We start from the raw sequence: 15,004 nt of genomic DNA, 5'->3' as shown, positions 1-15,004 counted from the left end.
CTGCAGCTCCTAAATGCTTTTCCATACTTGAATGAGAGACAACTAGCTTACGGTGGGGTGGCTCTGGCCATAAAGCCGGAAATGCTCATATAAGACCTTCCTCTGATTTTCACACTTTGAAGGTATGTTATAAATATGATTCATATGGTATTGCTCTAATGGTTTAAAATCTGAGCATAATTCTGCATGTCAACAAACTAAGCATACAAAATACCCAGAGGTATGCATGCAAGTAAGCATCTTACACGTGTAAAAATGCAAGAACACAGAGCAGGAGGAGGCTGCTTTCTGAATCATGGGTTAATTGCTTGCATATCACATACAGCTTTTCACAAGATGGAGTTTGATGCGCTTAAGAGCAGTTAAGCACTTCTGCTCTTGCGATTCCCACCAGAAAACCGCCCACACCCGAGTACTGTAGTTCCTCTTTCCCCTGTGGTGAGTTCAGTTTCCCTGTCCTCACTTCCACTGTCCATCCTCTGCTTCACGGTTAGCACGGTGCTACTGAAAGCTGAAGCAAAGGTTCACTGCATATGCAGATCACACCCACATCTCCTCCATGTCTTACCACACCTCTGTTGCATAAGCAACCTTTTTTCCTTATTCTTTCCCTAGGCCTTATTTCACTTGTTGCAATATTCTTTCATTCAGCTTGACAATACATGCTACTATCCCTCCCCCTTTACCTTTCACTAGCTGTATTTCAGTCTCAACTGCTAACATAGCATCTGAACAATGGTTTGTGTTTGGTTTCCTACTACCTCTACAATATCTAATCACACTTTCTGCAACATTCACCTGCCCAGATTCCTGGCATTTGCAAGGGAGCATTCCAGTTGTTTCTTACTGATCTACGCCTACCAGATGAAGTCCAATTTTCTACTTGACTAGCATTTTCATGAAGATCAGAACTTTCTTCTCCAAGTCTACATTTACACCCACTGCTTTTCTTGAATTTTCTTTATGCCTCTTTTTATTATTTAACAGGTGCGGGTTGGATGTAAAGTTTTCATCATATTCACTAAATAAATGGCCCTGGGAGAAAGTCAATTATAGCTACTAGGAAGAGTCCCCACTCTTGCTCAAGCAGCAGAGGCTGTCCTGAGAAGCCTCAGGTTCAGTCTCAGCAATGAATCACAACAGCCGTCATTGCCCATGCAAAAATGTGTGCATACTGTCTTGCCTGTACTTTAAAAAACATGTGACATCTGTGTTCTCAGACTATTTAAATCCTTAATTCCTGCGCTCCCTACAAAGAAAAGAACAGAAGAATTTGTGGGAAAAATATCCAAAAGTTATGACAGGAAAGAGCAGTGACTATGTCGGGAGGTTCTTTCAAACTATCCGTGTGTTACTTTGAAGGTTTGCGTCAGATAAAATAATATTTAACATAGCTAATGGTAAAGTTTACAAATGGCCGTTCATTCTAGCACAGAAGGCCAAATGCTGATACCTGAGTATCTGCCAATCCTGTTTTCAGTAAGAAGCATGCATGCTGTTCACTCCAAGGCTGATCACAGCCCAGAGTGAAAACACACATCATAAAAAATTCAAATACATGAAAATGGCATTTTTGCATCTTTTCTTACATGAGCATTCTGTGTTTCACAGTTCACAGAGAATATATATATATTAAAGCAGGTTACATTCCAGAAAAGTATTAACAAATAGTGCAATGACTCCAACTTGGTGACACTTGCTGGACCGGTCCTAGAAGAACACCCTTGTTAGCTGACAACTAAGCAAACTATCAAGATCCAGGAGCATCCTTCCTTATGCATTTGCATGCCAGATGGATGGAAACAAGATGCTGAAAATTAGCTCTACCAACTCCTGGTCGTTGTTCAAAAAGTGCATTACCAGTCAATGTGAAGGTATCACAACACAACACTTTTTATATGGCTTGTGATGTTTTCCTTAAGTTAATGGGAGAAAGCAGTTTTAGTTATGGAAAAGCAGCCATAATAATGCTCTTCCATCACATATCTGAACAATATTACTCTAAGAGTGAAGAATAAATATTAATATTAATACCCCCTTTCCTAGTCAGATGCACCAAAGCACTGAGGACCACTCATCAAAATGAGAAACAGGATTGATAAAGATTTCTGCCTTCTGTTTGATTAAAAATCCTCTACAAATTAAACTGGCTGTAATGCGTTTGAGAAGTACCAAAGTGACTGTCCCATAGTCACACACCGAATGTACTGGTAGAGTTATGAATACACCCTACAGCCCCCCTGCAGCTGTTAAATGATGCCTCCACATCTTTGCTCAAGCAAAACAAATTCTACTAGTGCTCTCCCCAAAGCCTTTGAGGTCATTTTACTTTGTGACATTTCGTATGACACCATTTGAATAACATTTCTTACACTTAACTTGGACCAATAACAAGCCATCTATAAGGAGTTACTTTGGCATGGAGAATTTCAAAAAGGTTAAAAAACAAATCGCTTTTCAAGACACCATGAGACTGACTCTTCACAAATAGAGTTCTCTGAGATTTTTTTCTTCCTCCCAGCAAGAAAAGATTAGGAGTAGCTTAAAAAACAAAAACAAAAAACCACTAACAAACACACAATGGGAAAGAAGCTATCTAACCCTTCCTTCCCCTAACCAAATATACATGGTCAGTTCTTTTAACCACATCTACTGACTTTAAGTGCCCTGTTCTGCAGTCTGATGTGAAATGCAAAGTTCCCATTGGTCACAGTGGTTCAAAATCAGGCCCTAAATATGCTTATTTATGTTTGATTTCAAATAGGCAAGCTATCCTCTTGCTATCCCTGCAAAACAGCTTTGCTAGCAATTGTCCAACCATTCGGACAGTAGCCTTAGAAAGGCCACAATAAGAGGTCTTCAGTTGAGTGCTGTCATATGGTCTTCATTTAGCAGTATCACAAGAACATTACTTCTCACAGTATTTACAAATGAAAAACATATGGCTGTAACCTGTAATACTGCAAAAAATACTGCACTGTGGGTTTGGTTTTGGCCTCAGACTTTTGAAATATGAACCAAGCAAAGGGATTTCAACTTAATGCGTGATTCAGTCCATTCTTCTTCAGAGCTCAAAGTCCGGGGGACAGCTAAAGCTTGCATCTGAAAAAAGCGATTTGCCCACAGCTATGGTAATGTACTATAGTTGGCAACTAGAGTAACATGTATATCAAAAGGGTGTGGGGGTGGTTAATTAAAGACATCTACTTTCCATTTAATTAAAAAAAAAAGATATGAAACTGGCTTTGGTTGCTATAAAGAGTTTTATAAGTCATATATAAGCCTCTTGCATTTACTATTTAGGTTGAATCAATATGGTTATCTACCTGTCAATTTTTCTTGCTCTTTAATGCAGAAAGAGAGCAGTCTTTTTTATAGCTAGCTCAGAAAGTACTAAGCTAATCAATACACGCAGCGATAACAGAATGATTTGAAACACGTAACAGAAGCTTATCACGTTGCAGTATACTGAACCCGTCAAAATATTTTCCTAGAAGTAAAGTGAAAATAGAAGTTCTCCATTTTTTATTACTTAAGTGGGTGGTGACATAGATGTTGTAGGCTTTTTGGATTTGTTCCTAGCTTTGTATTTTGGGGAAAATTTGGTACATGAGTATTTGCTACTTTGTAGGAACATGAGGCCAATTTTGCAGCGAGATTTAAAAACTCTGCCTTGAGAATCAAACATTATCTCAATTGCCCTTGATTTCCTGTCCCTAAACATTTATTGGAAATCCATGCATTGTTCTGGAGAACTGCGCGTAAGATTTTCCAGGTACACATCTTCTGATGTTCCCACAGACCTTAAAACCCTTTGCTTTACTCAGTACTCTCAGTAATTTGTGTTCGAGCCCAATCTGAAAAGTACAGGCTTTCTTTCAGCTATCTCCTGCTGAGTTAGTCAATTTGAAATAATTTGTAAGCATCTGATGCCTAGAGGTTTAAATATACATACATGTATCAAGATTCTGGATTTTAATGCAGCAGAGAGAGGATCAGCTGTTATTGTGGTCTCTAACCTCTACTTTTTTGAAGAAATGCATAGGGTTTAACTAGGCAGTTCTCTTTGAGTGGTAAGTAACAATCATCTGCCATCATACAATTTAAGTAGGTGGAATTCTACATAATACAAAAGCTCTTTGTGATGTCCCAGGCTTGCCATGATTTATGGAATGTTAAAGGCAAGCTCAAAATTAATATATATATAGGTACGTAAATATGTAAATACAGACTGAAGAGATGAAAGTTAATAAGAAAGGAACAGGAAATAATGCTTATAGCTTGAGGCTTTCTATCAATTTTTACATCAGTTTTAGCTCCAGGGCCATTGTTATCAATTCTCTGCCATGATACCTGGGGCATTTCTGCATGTCCTCCTGAAGTCACACCATGGCCTTATGGCCTCCCAGTTCCGCAAGGCCTGCTTCACAATTTCTGAATCTCAGAGGCTGGCAAGCCTGGGTGCTAGTGATTACACTGGGGTTTGCTCAAGGCACCAAACACTAAAATTTTTTGCCTTCACCCTTAGAAAACAATACTGATAAGGAGGAAACAATACTAAATGAAGGAGAAAGGTAAAAGAAATCAAAAGGATCACGAAATCATAAAGAAATCCTTACAGGACATAACTGACAGTCTACAGAAACTCTGCTGTTCCTATTTCTCTACCAGAAATGGCCACACATGGTGCAGACAGGTCTGGACTAGGTCTGTGGGGGTGAGTCAAGGTCTGGAAATCACACAACAGCATCCACTCAGAGGCAAGGATTAGTCCACAGGTGTGTAAGTGCTGCTAACACTACATCCTGACCCAGTCTGGTAAGTCTGTGTGAACTTACCATGAATCTCTACAAGCTCAGAAATCACTAAACTGCAATCCATTGCACGGTGGAGACATGCCAGCAGCAAGGCATTAACAATGTTGTCCACTCCAGAGGAGCTGAAAGATGGATGGGCATCTCTGAGGGAAGAATTGGGCCCAGAGAATGAGCAAAGATTCTTAGAGCAACACCTCAAGTGACACAAATTATGTTATAAAATTGATCACTTCCTTACACATGGCAGAATGCTTCCAGGGCACTCAACATCCTATTCCATTAAGCCATGATAAATGAGATCATATTTCCACATCTGTATGAACTCATCTTTTTAAATCTGCTTGTTCAAATATTTGGTTACTTATTCTCCTCCCCCTCCTTAAGATAGCAAAACCTGTCTTTTTCTCTTCTAACTTTGCACGTCTTAATAGATGCCATTATTGCAGGACCATCACCTAGCAATTTTATTTATTCACAGACTTCCTCATCTTAAAAGCATACAAAACTTTGAGAGAAATCACTGAAAAATGTTAGCAAACTCTGTGTGTACACTCAGCAACCTGAAAAAATGGACTTAAAGATACAGGAGAGCCACAGAACAAATTAAGGAGAAATGCCCCAAAAAAGTAACTCTCCTAACTGCTAGTTTGAAGATGATCACCACCACCTGGAACAGTGGTAGGATGGAAACCCATGGAGCAGGAGCAAAATTGTTTCAAGCAGATCACTACAGCTTGAGGTGGCATGGGAAGGTTCATAAATTGATAAGCACCACCGAAGGATCATAAGCCTCCACATCAATTGTATAAAGATTACAACAGAGCCACTCGCTGCAGTCATTCTGAAAAGGTTATGGGTTTCACAGGTGTGCACTGTCAGTTCTGATTAAGCTTAAACTAAACCAGTTATCTATAACATTGGATTGGAAGGAGTTTTATTGCTGAACGCAGGGTAAATCAAATTCAGGATACACATCTGTGGAAAAACACAGAGGGCCAAAGTTCACAGTCCTGACATAGGCAAAAAAAAATCCAACCCTCCAAACTCAGGAGGAGATTTGCCTGTAAAAGATCCACCAGTCTGGCTATTGTCATATATTCTGTATTGGAAAGGAAAGTTATTCATCACCTTAACACAGCTTTGGGTTTTCTTTCCCTCTTCAAATTATTGTTTGCTCTTATAATGCAGACTGTTTTAAGATTATTATCTGCATTAATTTCTAAAGTGTCTAGAGTATACCATTTATCTGATCATAAATGAAATTAATTATACACCTATACTTTTCACTACACAGGATATAAACTAAAGCAGCTATAGCAACAAATTCACAATGTAATTTTTCACTGACTAGGGATCTTTCCAAAAACAACAGCTTGCATCAGAGGGTCTTAGAGCTAGGCAGGCAGACTGTGGGTGAAATCCTGCACCCAAAAAACATTGCTAACAATTCAACTGATTTCAGCAGTGCCAGGATTTCACTTAACAGTTCTTAATTAAGAAATGCATTCTTAATAGTTGATACAAGTTGCAAAAGGTACACGCTATTTCCAAAAGTACTTCATATTAACGCTGCACTTTAAAGTGTCTCTATTGACTCATAGTGTTAATAGATGACAAAAGTGAAAAAATGTATTTGCTTTTGCAACATCATTATTTCCTTTGCATGCAATTATTTACTTGCCAAACAATGCTAGCGACAAATCGCAACAGACTATGAAGCCATCTACATCAGCAGATTTTTAACCTAAGGTAAAAATAAACAGAAACATCTGTAAAGTAATCTTGTACAAAGCTACGTTTATTAACAAATACATTTTCTAATAAAACACCATCTGCAAGCAACCCTCAGCTTCCACTTGATATAAATAGGCCTTTTACTGTTTTCAGATGCAGTTCCCAGAAAATTATTCCAAGCTCTACTGCAAAACACATCAGTCTTTGTTGCTGCCTGGAATGTTAATAAATAACATCAAGTTTTTAAATAGTCAAACAAATTATTGGCTTGAAACAATTATTCCAATAGGAAAAGCTGACCTTTTGCAATAAAGTGGTTTAAGAATGCATTGCTCCTCATTCCTAGTATAAAAATATTACCAAGCAGGGAAATATTTGGGGCAAAATAGAAAGCTATGAAAAACCCATATTGCAACTCTGCTCACACGTACACTATAAACCTACCTTGCACAGGTTACTGCTTTAGAGAAACTCAGAATAAGAGAAACAGTATACAGAGTATAAATAGTTCAATTGGTATCCTTATTATACATCTGTGCTTGGAATGGACACGAATATGAACCAACTAAAATGTTCCTCACAGGACTACTGTACTGACCAGCCATACAAAATTCAACAGCTTAAACTGTTGGTAGCAGAGATTGGGACTGAATCCCAATATTCAGAGCTCTTCAAAATGCATAAAAGCTTTAATGGGACACATTTTCATAAGCATTACTCATAACTTAAGCCACATTAATTCCATTAAAAGCAATGGGAATTTAGCAAACTCTGCAAATAAACTCCTTACTGGTAGAACTATGTCGTACCACTAAAATTTGAACACCGCATTTTTTCTTAGAGTTTAAAACAGCAATCTTCCTATCAAACTAGCTCCTAACTGAAAATGCAAGAGTGCAAACTGCAGATGAATTGAGAGTAGAGTTCTCGGTCCAGAATTCTAACTGGTATAAATGTATTGCATCCAACAGAAATCCAGCCTCTTAACATTAATTGGAAACAAGCAATGTTAGTATTCCAAACTGTACTTTTAAAATGTCATTAAACATTGCTACTGGGACTATCACAACAAACTTTGCCAGAAGTAGTCATGCACATTCTAGAAAAAATGAATGTTTTAGACCATAATTCCAGGAAATGGAACTGCATATTTCCAGAGGAAAATATTCAGTGCAGGATATACTGAAGTGGTACAAGAGAGAAGATATTTTAAACTACTTACTTCAGTAACAGGAGGAATGTTGAGCTTTGGTACTTTGTTCTTCGAACTAGGTGTGTTCACTTTTCCTTCCAGCAGTGTTCCAAAGGACTGATTTCCATATCCACTCTCAATTTCTATCGGAGGTTTCAGTTCAGGTGAGTCATTGGGTACCTGGTCCTGACCGTCCATAGGCCTGACATATGCTGTAGGCTTTTGCTGGACCATGCTGTTTTTACAGTGAAGTCCTGGTGGGAAATTCTGGGTTGAAAGACCATTGTTCGCAGATAACAAAGATGTGGAAGGAAGTGGAGATCCAGGACCATGACCTACAAACTCAAGCTCTGTGGGTGACTTCGAATGACTGTTTTCTTTGTACGTATGTTCTCCAGCCGCTGACTTTGAATGAGTATGCCTCCTCGAATGTGAAGATGCTGCCATAGAATTTGCTTCCTCAGTTCCTCCACTTTTATGCTGCTCACTCTGACAACTATAGAGGTCGTCGTACCTGCCCTGTGGCTGGTCATGAGAAGAGCTATGCTTTGTCCGACTCTGCTGACTATTGGATTGGCTTGGCTGGGCCCCACTAGAGTTGTGACCACCACGCGACCAGTCTGTCCTCGACTTCCTGCTGCTCTGGTGACTGTGTAGCAAAGTAGAATTAGATGACAATGAAGGCGGCGGAGGCATTGATGTCGATGAGTGGCCGCTGATCTGATGAGATGGGATCATCCTGTTTCTTGGTTCTGGGAAAAAGTTCTGTTCATTTTTGTCAATGGGTGTCTGTGGAACAGAATTCTTTGGGATTCCTACAAGGTGGCTCTGGTTGGAATGGTTGGTTAACAGGTCCTTCATCTCATCATAATTTCCCAATGTGTTCTGGACACGGTTTGCAAGGGCATCGCCTTTATTTGTCTAAAATATTTTAAAAAATAAATAAATAAAGAAAAAGAGTGAGTAAATTCCTGATTACGTAGTTACTGCTCAGAATGGTTTTCTTAGAAGATGGCAAATGTTAGCTGTTTAATGGTGTCATGCTGACATTTAATTTAATTTCAATTACATTTTGCATATGTTATGTAAGAAAAACCTATCAATAACTGTGTTCAAAGAATCTCTTGAAACAGGCTTGCATGAGTAACACTTGTATACTGCTTCCCATTTTCTTAAATATGCTCTCAGAGAAGTGTTTAAATTGCATCAGTTATGGATGTTAGGAGCAAAATAGGCTAGGTTTATGTCAGAGATGTTGGGCTTGTACATTTCATATCGTGCAAAACATGAATGTGCAATTACTGGCTACTGAGCATTTGAATTGCAATCACACAGTTTATTTAAGTATGTTATTGCTTTATCAGCCCCTTGACCCATAAGCCTGCCATAAATAGAAGCTGGGTAGTCGGTAATAAACATATAACGCCAAACTCTTCACTCCAGTGTAGCTCCAATTACTTTTCTACAGAGGGTTCAGTTTGACCTGAGGTATCTACCATCTGAATCCAGAAAACAAAAAGCTTCTACCCACTCAAATGCTACAGTAGCTTCAAATAAAAGATCATTCCAAAATATTTTCTTATAGAACATAAATAGACATGATTGCCACATTCTTAAGTATCAGGATTCTTCCATTGTCTGTGGGCTGGTGGTATTTGTGAATTGTGCTTTTCTTTGAATTCCAGTAATTATTAAATAAATACTGACTCATCTGTGTTTCACTGCTATTATACTTTTTCTTTTGAAGAATGAAGTGGGTTTTTTTGGTTCTTTTTCCTTTTCCCTTTCACTTGTAAAAAGCTAGACAAATAAGCTGGAAGCTATAATTAATACACAGCTAATTTCCTCTCTTCCTGTTCTAACTCACCCCACTGAGACCCAAAATACCAGCATTCTTACTGACCTTTATGTTCCATTGAAACAACCAGCAGAGAACTAAAACATCTTATTCCCCATGCTTATTACTTTTCAAGAATCAAAGGATAAAAACAAAGCAAAACTATAGTTTCTGGTCAAGCAGATGGTTAACTTCTACAGTCTGGAATTAAATGACAAAGTTGCAGTGTATTTAAGATAGTTCAGGATACAGACAACTATACCTTCTTTTACTTATGTTTGGGTTTTTTTCACTCAATACAGCAAGAAGTGCCACAGTCCAAAGACACCTTAACACTAGGCCATAAAGATGGGGAAAGGCAGTACTATGAGCTTGTGCTTGGTTAAGAGTGTTGCACTTCATTCCTCGACAAGGGATCCTACCATGCCACTGATCCCATTTTCCTCAATTATTAAGTAGAAGTTTGAGTGATGAAAAAAGTCCATGCATGGATTTCTTCTGAAATATCTGCTTATATTACCCACTGCTGAACTAGTCAAGAGACAAGAAGAATATTGCAGAAAGATTTTTTTTTCCCCTTAGCACTGCACATGCCATAAAAAATGTTGAAAAAGAAGATAATAAATGCAAATTTCCTTTTGCTCATTCTCAAGGATTGTAACATGTATTACCACTGCACTGAAGCAGTGATTTAAAAATTAACTGTTCAATGTTGTTCTCATCTATATGCATTTTGCCAGTGCTCCTAACTGACACAGTTAATAATCCCAGTTGTGGAGAACCACGAATCACTTTTATTCACTAAGTCCCTAGGTTGGTCATTTTAGTGGCAAAAATTATATTCTAACTAAGCCAAGAATAAGCTCTTTGTATATGAGCAGTCTCCTTCGACTGAGTTGCACAATGAGCTGTTTGGGCAGCAGCCAAAACCAGGCTCTCTCTCTTCAACCCCCAAATTTAAAACAAGGAGATTCCATTGTGCTTAAGGGCCCAGCAGGAATTATGATGCGAAGTCTAAACACTTACATACTTGTTCTGTTTCCTCCTTCCCCAAACACTTTAACTCCTTATGGGATAGCACATGGGGAAACAACCAACTATCAAAAAACAGCCTGACCAACCGACCTTCACTTCTGGTTCAGCTACACTTCCAGGGTGCATTTAGCGATCTTTCCAGAAAGCAAAAAAAAAAAAAAAAAAAAAAAAAAAAAAAAAAAAAAGTAGTACTGACAACGTATCATCACTGTAACACTTCAACATCACAGCACATTAAATGGCTCTTGTCTAGATCCTCGCAGAGAGAATCAATATTTTAATTTGAACGTAGAGCTTTTCAATCATTTCTGTGTTGGAGGTATCTGATTCTCTCAATTTATTTTCTTTTACATGTCACTTAATGATAAATATAATTTTGCTTGATATTAACTCTGGTTTATGCAGAATGTTCACATCCTGGAATTAAAAGACACCATATAAATGTTAGGTATTATTATTTGTAGTCATTTACCAGGAGCATTAATAAAAAAAATATATTTCCTGAAAAGCATGGAGATTAAATTAATTTAAACATCTTTAGCATATTTTAAGGGCACTAAAGCTCATATCCAATAATTATTGAAGTCAATGGAAGGATTATTACTCTATTCAATGGCCTTTGAACCAGACTGCAAAGAAAAACACATAGCGAATGCAAGTGTTAATTTGGCTTATTCTTAAATAAAAATAGAGCAGACACAACTAAGACCAGACTTGTGCATCACAACCTGAACAAACTCAGGTGTGTAGTGCAGTCCACTCCCTGCATTTAAAACATAAAGCTTTTAATGCTTTTATTTTATTTCCTCAACAAATTCAGGGCTCTTGTGAGAAGCATTCTTGACAAGCCTGGATACCGGCAAGACAAATACAAAATCCAGTCATAATTTCTGGTTGCTCTCTGTTACTTCCAGATTGGGGACAATTTCTACCTTCATATTCTGGATAATTGGCTGATTTCTTAAAGGAAACCTCTTTACATCTTATTTTCTGAACAGCATGTTGAATCGCAATTTTGCCGCTCTCAAGGAAATGCAGCATTTTCTGAGTATTCCAAGGCATAAATTATACGTCTGGTTTGTGACTCATGGCTAGTAGCCTTCCCCCTCATTCTAGGCTCTTGTTAATTTTGGAAATGTACACCTTCCTACATTTGCTTCTATTGCTTTCAAAAAAGATCTGTAACAGAACCCTATCGGAAGATTAATTTGCTAGCTAGCTACTGCATTATAGTTTTACAAAGAAAAGGACTAATGCACTCAAACTATAGGCCCAATTTACAAGGGTTTTGTGAAGATTTGTATGAAACTTGAGGTTTCATAATTCATTCACTTTCTCATGCCTCATAGTTAAACTAACCTCCATGGAATCGAAGCTGAGATCTTTTTTATGCTAAACTTGAATAGCATGGAGGGGCTTTACCTGAAAAAGATAAATGATTTAATGTTCACCAAAGGCTCCCCAATGGAAATGCTGCCCATTGGGTTCTCTTTCTCAAGTTGAACTCTTCTGAGGCAATTCTTTAGAAAAGTAAAAAAAATACTCCTACTGTTTTCTCCAAAATACTCATCTCTGAAACTCTTTACTAACGGAAAACATTAAAAGGTATCAACAATTCAGTAGTAAAATTGCAGCTTCTCTTAGTAAAACTCTGACATTGCTTTTTCAAATGCCTGTTGTCATAACACTGCAGGCTCTTCTCTGATCACATCTGCAAAACCAAGCATTGGGAGGTTGCACCAGAGTTCGAAGGCAAGACCTGCAACCCAATTGCATTAAAGGGCAACACAGCCCTTACTGACCGACCTTCCCAAAATAATGCTGGATGTCATCACATTGTCAAAGGTGTGGCTTCCCCACATGAAACAGCGGAGCTTCAAAAGAATGCTTTTATCTTTTAATAAGCATGTACAAATGTATTTTATACACCCACAGAAACAAGTATCTCTCTTCGTGTATGTGTACACATACATATACTACAAAGAATCAATGTAGAAACATGCACTTGTCCAAAACTATAATGATCATCTATGTTTTATTTGACAGAGGGATAGAGAGAAAGGTGCTCTAACAGCTAGAGGAAAGAGATGATAGATGGAGGCTCGTGACACACAATGGCAGTAAGCTCCATGAGAAAACCTGGGCTCCTTTCTTTTGCCAAGTTTTAATATCCCCAGCTTTAGAGTGATCTTAAAACAGCTGCCAGTTGTTCAGTCTTTAAAACATCAAAACAGCAGTGCTGGTGTTCCCTATCCCAACAGCCCCTTCCTTGGGTTACTGTCAAAGCAAATGAGGAAGGAATGATAAACATGTAAGGACAATAAACAGGTCTGGGAATAAAAGAAAGGCAGAGATGTTTTCTATTTCCTGAGACCCGATATTCCCAACCTTCCCTCTGTCACTGTAGTCTCCATCTTACCTTGCACCCCCAGATCTTTTGGAAATGTACCAGCCATCTCTTGAGCTGATGCTCATTAGTAGCGCTAGCCTAGCTGAGGATGTGGACCTTGTGCCCATCATAGGCCACATAGTTGACTTTGCTGGGCAGTGTTCTATCCCATTCTGCTCCCACTGAGAGCTACCAGAAGAGACAAGATGGGTGCAGCTTGTTGTGTGCATGAGGCCTTGAGTCTCATCCACACAGAAACATCTGTTCATCTCAAAATGGAAAAGGAATTCAAATTGAACATGCAGCACATTTGTTCTCACCTCATGGCCTCTTCATTTTATTCTAGAACAAACATGAACAAAACTCTGAATTTAGTTTTGCAATTGCTTAAGAATATGAGTCACTACATATCCACTAAGCGTTAGATCCAGTTTTCTTTAGTTTGCTGGAAACTGTACTGTGGCTGGCTCTTAGCAATGCAGAACTGACAAAGGAAACACCAGGCTATCACTTTGTCCTTCCTGCCCCCTGTGTAAAATGTAGATGAGACCTAGCTTTCCTATTCAGTCTTGATTCTCTTTGTTTTGCAAATTTAAGACAGATGTAACTATTTTTGCATGCAATTTCCTCTTAATTTTTATCTTTTGCAATTTATAATTACAGTGGTTTTTAGGACACTAATACATTATGTTTTGCCTAGTCCAACAGATCTGACAAACTTCTCTGCCAAGCAGGTGAAAAGCAATTAAAAAAAAGCATTGCTCAGGAAAATCACTAGGATAATTTTTTTGCTTTTTAGTTGTTCATTTTTTGACAAAACATATGCTCCATGTATGTTTGGTGCAAATAAATGCACACTAAACAGATGTAAAAATCAGATATTATCATTCTTATGCTACAGTAAATACTGTGGGGGCGTGATTTTAGTTCCTGACACAAAATTTTGCAATCATTTGCATATTGGTCTACCTACTGAAATCCAAATGACTCCTTACATGAACAAAAATGTTTGCATGACTTGCAGGAAATTTTATGGATAATTCCATTAGACATAAACTGTTGACCAAGTCTAAGACTAAGACTGGATCCAGCTGCACCTAGGCTCCAAAAGGAGTTTAGAAAGCAAGAGGGTCCACTCTGAACCTCATGACTCAACAGGAGGGTCCTCCTTACTCTTTGTGTCTCTGGTCTCTGTGTGACTCATTCTAACTGGATTCTAACTCAATTTTCCTTTGTATGTTTCTCCTGTGCAGTAATTAATAAGGTGAACCTTGCCATCAAACTTATTGAACCTTGTCAAACCACTGTTAAACTGTGTTAAATTCCATCAGACTTACTGAACTCTGTCAAATTATTATTTTACCTCAATAAAACATTGCTGCTTTTCTCTTTTGAGTGAGGTGCATTCCACTCATCCGTGACAGAGACTTATTCAGTCAAATAAGGCCTATGCACTAGGACAGCTTGTTTGTGGGGTTTTTGTTTTGTTTTTGTAAAAATCAAATGAAAGTGCTATTTCTGCGTTGGACCACATTTTAGCACCTTTATTTATGGGAATAATAACTTACTATGAACTGATTTTGTTCAGTTAATTTTTGTTCAAAATTGAGTTAGAATCCAGTTAGAATGAGTCACACAGAGACCAGAGACACAAAGAGTAAGGAGGACCCTCCTGTTGAGTCATGAGGTTTAGAGGGGACCCCTTTGCTTTCTAAACTCCTTTTGGAGTCTAGGTGCGGCTGGATCCAGTCTTAGTCTCAGACTTTGTCAAGGGTTTACTTCTGATGGAATTATCCATACAGTATTTACAATAATATTGAGTAGCTACATGGATTAGTAATGTTTCATTGTATTAATTCAGCGTGCTATCAGTCACTTACCGAGGATCTGCCATAAGTGAGGGATCTCTTAGTCTCAGGTAAAGAATCTCTACCCTTGAGAGGCATCTCTGCTCAAGAGGAGAGTTACCTGGCATGCAGTCCAGCTGCAGTTCAGGGAGA

General features: G+C 38.3%; 1 protein-coding gene across 4 annotated transcripts in view; it reads right to left on the bottom strand.

The window, feature by feature from the left end:
• AFF2 (ALF transcription elongation factor 2) overlaps window positions 1-15,004 on the bottom strand; it is a 349,128-nt gene that overhangs the window by 245,250 nt on the left and 88,874 nt on the right. For all 4 annotated transcript variants that reach the window (XM_054839106.1, XM_054839107.1, XM_054839108.1 and 1 more), the window contains exon 3: window positions 7,774-8,664. In XM_054839106.1, the coding sequence (XP_054695081.1) occupies window positions 7,774-8,664 (891 nt within the window). The remainder of the gene's footprint in view (window positions 1-7,773; window positions 8,665-15,004) is intronic.

Source organism: Grus americana, chromosome 12, assembly GCF_028858705.1.
Source record: "Grus americana isolate bGruAme1 chromosome 12, bGruAme1.mat, whole genome shotgun sequence".
NCBI classification, from domain to species: Eukaryota; Metazoa; Chordata; class Aves; order Gruiformes; family Gruidae; genus Grus; species Grus americana.
The sequence above is the reverse complement of the archived record's forward strand: the minus strand, read 5'-3'. Positions and strand labels throughout refer to the sequence as shown.